General features: G+C 34.8%; 2 protein-coding genes across 2 annotated transcripts; both read right to left on the bottom strand.

The window, feature by feature from the left end:
- Positions 1-3641: 3641 nt before the first annotated feature.
- LOC122405736 (uncharacterized) lies at positions 3642-5558 on the bottom strand. Its single transcript, XM_043410665.1, has one exon. It carries the CDS (start codon positions 5556-5558, stop codon positions 3642-3644), a length of 1917 nt encoding a protein of 638 aa, XP_043266600.1.
- A 168-nt stretch (positions 5559-5726) lies between these two features.
- Positions 5727-7773, bottom strand: LOC122406380 (uncharacterized). The gene is made up of 3 exons (XM_043411792.1): positions 7224-7773; positions 7033-7137; positions 5727-6434 (listed from the first exon to the last, which is right to left on the bottom strand). Exons 1-3 carry the CDS (start codon positions 7615-7617, stop codon positions 6223-6225), a joined length of 711 nt encoding a protein of 236 aa, XP_043267727.1. The 5' UTR covers positions 7618-7773; the 3' UTR covers positions 5727-6222.
- Positions 7774-9475: the final 1702 nt, after the last annotated feature.

Genomic DNA, 9475 nt, shown 5'->3' with positions numbered 1-9475 from the left:
ACATATTTCTTGTTCGGAAAATCGTTCTGGAAGCTGTAATGAGGTTTGAAAGCACATGAATCTCTTTGTTTTTTTATGCTGAAGAAGATAGCATAAAGTAAAAGTTCGATACAAGAAGCTGATTTGACGAAAAATCGATTTTTCTCCGAAAATGTATAAAAAACGGCGAAAACGCAATTTTTTAAACAAAAATTCATTACTTTTTTTCTAACCAACCTATTTCAGAATTTCAAACGCGATTTTGAAGGGCATATAAGAAGCTTCTAAAAAAAAAATATTACGAATGCCTATGAAAAAAGTTTATTTATTTGGGACTCTGAACACGTTAAAAATGAAGGAGTGGAAATATGGGAATAAATCAATGAAAAAGCCATGAAATATTGGTTTTTAAGTATATTTATTGATTGTTGAAAATGAAAAATATGAAAGCGTTATGTTTTATATTGATTTAATATTATTCGAAGCCACCACAGTCAATGCAATATAAAATCCGATGGTCTTCGCAGATCGGTCGTTGGCATTTGTTGCAATAAATTTGTGTTTTGCGATCCTCCTTTGGCCACGATTTGAATTGCCAACAGCACGAGTTGTTGATAAGCGTTTTCTTTTTGGGGGAATTAATTCCTTTGTATCGGAATGCTCCGATTCCTCTTGTGCTTCGAATTCTTCATTCTCGGGCTCTTCTTCCGACTCCGATCCGCTCATTTCCTCTTCCTCATCGTCCTCGTCGTCAGAAACGATATCAATTGGAGTTTCTCTAATATCCTCAGATTTTGCAGCAGATTCTTCCGCAAAGATTCGACACTCTGCAAATTATATTTTTTCGCCATTTTTACTGCAGACTAAAAAAAAGATGAATTTTTTGCGCTACTCACAGTTAACATGAAATTCCCAATACCTAATTCTCAAATGACGTTGAGATACATAAATTAAATTTATATTTTCACAAAAAAACAAATCAACTTGCCTCCACAAAATGTTGACGGGAACTACTAACCGGGGTGGATATCTACCCCACTCGTGCTTCACGTCTTCACTTCGACACAGTAGACATAAAACTGAGCGTACTCCCGATTGCACTCTACCCTTGGACCTTCAAACTAAATTATGGTGCAGGTTTACAGTCGATAATAGTCTTAAGGAGGTTCACTACCTAAAAGAATTAACAGCGAGTTTTCGATGAAACTTGGTCTACCCATTATTTGTGTTGTAAAAGTCGCGTATACCAATTTTCGTGATGATTTAAAGACTGTGGGCTGAGTTATATAATAAATGAATTTCGGTAAATATCAGGCATCTAACATGGCGTCTTATGGCGCTCGTCACTACAAAGGGGTTTCAATGCCGAAATTTAAATAGAAATAACAGCGAGTTTTTAATAAAATTTGGTGTGGTAAGGGATGAATAATTAATAGGGTGCTTTTTTTCAGCAACATTTTTTTTTTTCACTCCCATCTCGCCTTTTTGTAGGGAATACCTTAAAAAAAAATCCCTGAAAATTTGAGCCCTTAATATTAATTTTAAGTACTCGACCAAGGCGTACAAAGATTTCCCCTTTAAAATACACGTAAAGTTCGATTTTTCTTCTTAAAAGTTCTACAGCTCAGAGGCATTTAATGGTACAACCTTGGTCGATGAGCGGATTTATTCAGAATTAAATGCTCCACAAAAGTGTCCATTGTGGCGTAAGTGTAACTCGAACTGGCGAGGTCGTAGAGGTCACTCAACCCAATTTTTTCATGAAATTCTCGTTTTTTTGCCTCTATCTCGTAAATGACGAGAGATACAGAAAAAATAGGAATGACAAACTTGAAGGAAATTCAATTTCCTACAAAAAAGTATTCAAGCACCAAATCGCTAACATCGATATTTCTTGAGATATTGGGCTTTTAAGTTGAGGTAGTATGGAATTTTCATGAATTATTCAGCTAAATTGTATAAGTTGTTAATTTATTATTCTTTATTGTCACTTAAATCATCAACTATTTATTTGTTAAGTTGCAAATGATTAAAAAGTTGAATAACTCAACGTTTTGAAACTGAAATTCGAAAAAAAAAACATTTTCAAAGTGCTTAGATTTTTTTTTTTACTTTTCACGAATTTTTCAATTGATTTTCCCCTGATTCTTCGAATTTATTTACCAGTCATTGAATACCGATAAAGTTCTAGTTGAAAATATGTTATATATAAGCAAGACAAGATATATAGATATAAAATAATATTGAAATATTTTGCGTATATACAACATATTTTCAACTAGAACTTTATAGGTATTCAATTACTGGTAAATAAATTCGAAGAATCAGGGGAAAATCAATTGAAAAATTCGTGAAAAGTGAAAAAAAAATTTTTAAGCACTTTGAAAATGTTTTTTTTTTCCGAATTTCAGTTTCAAAACGTTCAGTTATTCAACTTTTCAATCATTTGCAACTTAACAAATAAATATTTAATGATTTAAGTGACAATTAAGAATAATAAATTAACAACTTATACAATCCAGCTCAATAATTCATGAAAATTCCATACTACCTCAACTTAAAAGCCCAATATCTTAAGAAATATCGATGGTAGCGATTTGGTGCTTGAATACTTTTTTGTAGGAAATTGAATTTCCACCAAGTTTGTCATTCCTATTTTTTCTGTATCTCTCGTCATTTACGAGATAGAGGCAAAAAAACGAGAATTTCATGAAAAAATTGGGTTAAGTGACCCGTACGACCTCGCCAGTTCGAGTTACACTTACGCCACAATGGACACTTTTGTGGAGCATTTAATTCTGAATAAATCCGCTCATCGACCAAGGTTGTACCATTAAATGCCTCTGAGCTGTAGAACTTTTAAGAAGAAAAATCGAACTTTACGTGTATTTTAAAGGGGAAATCTTTGTACGCCTTGGTCGAGTACTTAAAATTAATATTAAGGGCTCAAATTTTCAGGGATTTTTTTTTAAGGTATTCCCTACAAAAAGGCGAGATGGGAGTGAAAAAAAAAAAATGTTGCTGAAAAAAAGCACCCTAATAATTAATAAAACCGCATTAAAAAACTTCTGAGAAATTGGGTACCTACAGTGCGAGAAATTGTTAAAATACTGCAAAAATTTACCGAATTTCTCGTTTGGGCAGCTCTTGCAACTGACATGTGGCAACGCCGCAATCTCGGGTATTGGCGCGCCTTTTAAAACAGCAGTTTAAACACTCAAACGAAAACGAATAAAAAAATAACTCTTTTATAAATGTTTTATTATTTTTATAACTAAACGTATAAGTAGGAATGTAGGAGCAAAATAAAAAGGTAGAAACAAAATATAAATGTAAGAACAATATCTCTTTTATTGCATATATATTTTTCTCTTATTATATATATATTTTTATATATCTTTTCTGTCATGACTTACATTGTACTAAGTATGACTTTCATTAGTTATTCTTTAAATTTCAAACCTTCATATATAAACTATTACTTTTTTTTAAAATAACAAAATATCGATGTACGAACAATGTTACCTTTTTTCTATCACATTATGTTTCGCAATTCGTATTACTTTTTAAAAATCAGCAAATAACAAAAGAACATGATCACACAGATCAATATCACGTTTATATATCACATGTTTGGGATGACTAACATCGTACTAGTACGACTAAGTAAGACTTAGAAAATCGTAAATTTTTTGAACGATTTTGCGCGATTTCGTGACCCACAAAATCCCGTTCTCATCTTCGCCCAAGAGATTGATCAGTCCGAAAATTTTATTTTCGTCGTAGGCGCATTTAATCATCTCGAGTGTAATTCCAGCTGCAACCATTTTTTTCCGTGTGCCCAACGATGTACAGTCTTTTATCTTATCAAGTCTCATCATCTCCTTTGGCAATCGTCTGAGAAAATCTTTTTTTTCAATAACTTTTTTCCACGTTACGGCAGACTTGATCAATATCTCATCAGAAACATTCAATTTTTTGATAACCGCTTCAAGCATGGCAACGTCAGCAGCGGCATTGTGGGCATCATTCGACTGGATGTTATAATATTTTGCCAATTCTGATAATTTATTTCCTCTTGCACTCGATCCAGGCATTCTTCTTGTTATTGCTAGTGTATCGCAAAACCCATGCACGACTGTTTCGAATTCATCTGTCATGTTCGTTTTTTCGATAGCAATTAACAATCTGGAGGAATCAAATTCACAATTATGTGCGGTTAAAACACATTTTCTTTCGAACTTTTGTAGAAAAGCATAAAATTCTTGCATGCCTGACGATAAAGGTACTGTTGGAATTATCTGCCCACGATAATCGAGATGCTCGTTAACAATCCGCAATCCGTTAATGGCACTCGCCCGTTGATCAATTTTCTGTGTTGGTTGTATGTAGACGGAAAAAGACGAATTACCGCATATTGCAGCTATCTGAAGAATGTCTGCGGTTTTAGCAAGACCTCCCGTTTCCAAGTCAAAAAAGATTATAACCTCAGAAGATTCTTTATCAATCGTGGAGGAATCTGATCGAGCATTGTGAGGTTTGAAAAGATCGATGTTCCTTTTATACGTTACTCCTTCTAAAGATTCGGTTTGGTGCCGTAACATAGTTTTCTGTTTTTTGAGAAACAGTCGACGTCTTTTAAATTGCGGAGTTATAGCGGACTGATACCTTCTTTTTGCCTTGGAGGTTTCATTATTTGCATAATGTTCAGTGTATTTCCCAGGAGACAACGATAGCTTCTCGGTAAGCTTCACGACATATTCCTCCCCGACATTTTTTTTTAGGACTGCACATGCCAGCCTCATATCACCCGATTGTGACATGCCATACACGCGTGACTTAGGCGCCTTACTGACATGCATCGCATTAAAGCTTTCATTCGCATTGCTGGAAACACCAGCAGCGAAACTACTTGCTTTGCTTGCGAGTATGTCAAATAAATTTCGCAAGGATTCAAACAAACTCTCATCGTGGAAGCCGTCATTAATATTCGCGTGTCGATAAATCTCCGGATGTTCTTTAAAAGTACACCAATTCCCACAGTTGGTATGTCGATTGAAGCAATGGTACGGGATATTCCGTATTGCTCGGGCCATCTCCTGAATATTTCCTTGATTTTGAGATATGCAATATGAAAAACAGCGCTGTAGATATGTTATGGTGTCCACGGTCAGTTCCTTGTATTTTCCTTTCAGCCTGTACAATTCATTCACAACACCCTTGCTGGTGTGATTTTTATCACATTGTTTCACGACTTCGTGATTGCTCGATTTTCGAATTGCTGCAATAGCAGTACTGTCATTGTCAGCTACAATCAATCCAACTTGTATTTTATTCTTTTTGAAAATCGGATTTCGCACGGTCATTTCAACCGCAGCCTTGGGCTCCATCCCTTTGGCTGTTCCAGCACAATTTTTTCTGCAATCATGGTCCTGTTGGGAATGCCCCGCATCGCACTTCTTACATTTTCGGTTCTCCGCTATGTAAGCGATTATTTTTTTGCTGAATAGGCCAATGAGAACTGCGTTGCCACTCAGGCTGTCGTAGCTGCGACCGGTACCTCGAGTTGTCCATCCCATGTCGAATGATACGCAAATGCGAGTCGGTATATCGGGAGCATATTGCAGATTTCCTTCATCGAGCGGAGACGAGCCAGGGAAAACGAAACCAATCTTCAGATGAGACGGTCTAGAAATAAATCATGAATTTTGCGGACCTGATGAGGAAAATTAACTAGTGGAATTATGTCAAATTAATGGAGGCATTTATTTTTCCCACAATTATAACATACATATACATACTTATCAATACATGTAATGTGCTTTCTTCTTTTACAAAATATCTTAAATGACTGTCAAAAATGCTGCCAGTGAAAATGTAACAAAAAATACAAGTTGAATTTGTATAAATTCAGAATTCGATTGTGTCAAAATATTTGTACATAAATTTTTATACAAAACACTTTCATATTTATAAATTCGATAGAACCGACAATCGTTATAGAATAATTGTACATTGGTGAATAACCAAATCGATGCACGATTCTCCATCATTTCAATTCATTTTTAAGGAACTGGTCTACTTTCGAGGGCTAAAATAAAAGTAAATTTTTCAGATTTCTTTTCTCAGCTCCTCTATCAGATATTACTGTAAAACTGTTATTACAAAGAAGAGAAATCTTAAAAATTTGCTTCTTTCTTTGGTCATCTAAAGTAGACGAGTAACTTAAATGATGCCGTATACTTACAACAATTCTTTAACCCTCTCATAATTCTCGAACGTCAAGCTCTTTTCTTGAAGTGCAGCTTCTTCGCAACTTTCCTTCGCCATATTTTCTGCGACTGCTCCTACTTCCACCTCGTGATTTTTAAAAACCTTCCAATGAAGTGGGGGAATGTTTAACGAAGCCAACAATTTGTTCAAATGGGCGTTACCCATTCCTCCGTTCAGAACACCTGTAACAAATTAAATATAATTTTGCGAATAATTATTTTGTAGTATGCAGTAACCTATCGATATAAGAGTGCTTTAGAGTGGAATTAAAAATTTATATATGAAACAAATCAAATTTTCCCTCTGGAGAACAATTTATATTCATAAAACTTTCTTTGCTCAGAGGCAAAATTTATATTTGATTTATTCGGATTGTATAAGAATTGATTTTCTTCCGAAAGAAAATTTTAAACTTGGCAGAAATTAAATTCCTCTTGGTATATTTACAATTCGAAGAAAACAATTTCAAGATATTTAAAATCTACAAAGGGAATTTTGTGCAAAATAGTTCTCCGAAGGGGAACTTTGAAATGCATAAAACTCTCTTCGCACGAGTTCAAAATTCATATTTTGCCACTGAGCATTTGAAAGTTCCCCTTCGAAGAGCTATTTTTCACAAAACTCTCTTTGCGGATTCCAAATATCTTGAAATTGTTTTCTTCGCTCAGTGGCAAAATAAAAATTTTTGGCTGCAAATGATAACGACGCAGTCTAGCAACTTCGTTCTAACGATTATAATACTATTAATTAATATAATATTATTATTAATATCAAATTTACCTATCACGGCTTTCGTATTGGTGTCGTAATGTTTCCTCCAGTTAGGTCTAGCGCACTCTTCGACACTTGCATTGCAATGACCCACAACGATGTCCAATCTTTTGTCTGTGATAAAAAAGAAATATTTAGTAAACAAGATCAGCCATTAACAAGATCGAATTTTGTCACAAAGGTTTCAATGTCATACGTACTTGTGCTTGATTCACAATCTTCAGCTTGTATCGAATTGGTCGTTGAATGCTTTTTATCCGTCGACACTTGGTTGAGCATGCCGCATGTGCGACATTTTACATGGAAAATCGACGCTAAACCAAAACGTTGCTCTTGTACACTATCCAAGATAGATAATATACTCTTGCATTTAGAGCAAAAAAGCTGTTCTCCTAGAGTGTTGAGATGAATAATCCGACGACCTTCGATTTTCGCACATTCGCTATGCTTGAGGTTATGAACAACTTCCTTGGCGGAACCATAAACTTGCCGCAAATTTTTGCCGACTTTCTGCAGTCGCAACCTATTATAATACACTTTTTCACTAACTCGCTTCCCTTTCCAAAAAAAGTTTTTATTTTTGCCGTTATTCATTATATTTCACTCCATTTAACTTCACGATAGTAAACGACGCGAGACTCTATGTTTGTGTGTGATCACGTATGTGTTGCGCAGGTGCCAAGCGTTCACACGCACTGCGCTAGTCAAACGCGCGATCTATCTTTGACTCACCGAGTAGGTAGTGAACCTCCTTAACTAGTTTATTAGCGGAGTTCAAAGTTTGCCTGGGGTAGATATCTACCTCGGTTAGTAGTTCTTTCATGATATGAAAATTTGTATCTTAAAAATGCAATGAACACCTCTAAAGTTCGACAAAGTGATGAAGCGACATGTATATTGAGTATTTCCAGACCATGTTTGCGATTGGCATTATGGGTTGAAAAATTCATGTTTGTGAGTCTACGCCTGATCATTTTTGAATGTGATCAAACATTTTGTCTGCGTATATCCATGGAGACATACACAATTACTGCATTTTGCTTGCTTCAACATGCAGCGTATCTGTCACTTTTTTCTTGAATGTGACATAATAAGTTTCAAAAATGTGGTTCGGGTAATTTTGGAGTGTTTTGCCCCATAGCACCAAAGTTTGTATTACTGGTATGCGGCGAGTACCTATGAACTTTGATATTTCTGTGAAATGGCAGGTGTGCTATTCTTTTCACTTTTTGGTTCCAACTATAATATATAAACGAAGATACAGGAAACAATTATGAGTTCTGTTCACTTTCAAGTGCGCTGTCTTTTTTTCTTTTAATTTAGGCACAATAAATTTTATGAATCGGTAGTACTTTTTTCTGTCGATATCAAAATGTAGATGAATAAATCGCAGCGGACACTTGCAAACTTTAAAAATTCTTGGCCGGTTAAGTACTTTTAGCACATATTTATAGATGATTTGTACCGATCTAAAATTGACGTCGAATATTGTGAATAATACGATATGTGGATGTTGTAAATTTGAAGAAAAAACGTATTACGAGGAGAGGAAACAAGAAAAAAAAGAATTACTGCCGTTTGATTGAGATTAAGCGTAAACATACATAGGGGTAGTTCACCCCCTTAACTTGATTTGCGAGGAAAACGCAAAAACCCGTATCTACTATTTTTTTACCCCCTTCAAAATGCAATTGAATTCATCGAGATAGGTGCAATAGTTTTTTTGTTATAACGATTTTGTGAATTTCAACCCCTATAACTTTTTTCTTATGCAACCCCCCGATGTGATACCAGTTGCATTTTTCATCGTTTATCATTAAAGTAATTATCCATTTGGGTGCATTCGATTATCTCAAGTGGAAATGGGTGAAACCTGAAAAGTACCCCTCGGAGGTCTCAACTTCAAGGGATGATTTCACCCCCTAGAAACATTTTTCCGCCGATAAAAAAAAATACGTGTCTGTTAGATTTTGATGTAGAATAACATATTCAAGTTTCATTAAAATCGGAGGGGGACAGCGGAAAGACTTTCTAGATGAAAATTTTTTTCAATTAATTTTTTTTTTATTTTCATTTTGATCTTTCGTTTTTTTTCATACGTTTTATTAGAATTTTTTGATACTTCAAATAATAATTACAGATTTGAATTTTTTAAATGTAATGTTGTTTTATGATTTGTGAAATTTTTTTCGAATTTTTGTGTGGAAATTATTTACAGTTGGTTGAATAATTTTTTTTATGCAATTTTGTTTCACATTTTTCGTGATATGATCAGGAAACGAGGGATCATCAATGTACTTGTCCCAACCTTTTTTTCCCTAGGGGAACTTTTCAGATTCTTCAACTCTATGGTAGAATTTTTTAACTCTTATCTTGGGTAGATTCAGTGTAAAGCTACTCTACAGGAACTCATACGTTTCTTCATAGTCTCCGCGATTCTGGGGGATTGGTT

Source organism: Venturia canescens, chromosome 2 (assembly GCF_019457755.1).
Source record: "Venturia canescens isolate UGA chromosome 2, ASM1945775v1, whole genome shotgun sequence".
Classification (NCBI taxonomy): Eukaryota; Metazoa; Arthropoda; class Insecta; order Hymenoptera; family Ichneumonidae; genus Venturia; species Venturia canescens.
Note: the sequence above shows the minus strand (reverse complement) of the source record. Positions and strands in the feature narration are given on the sequence as shown.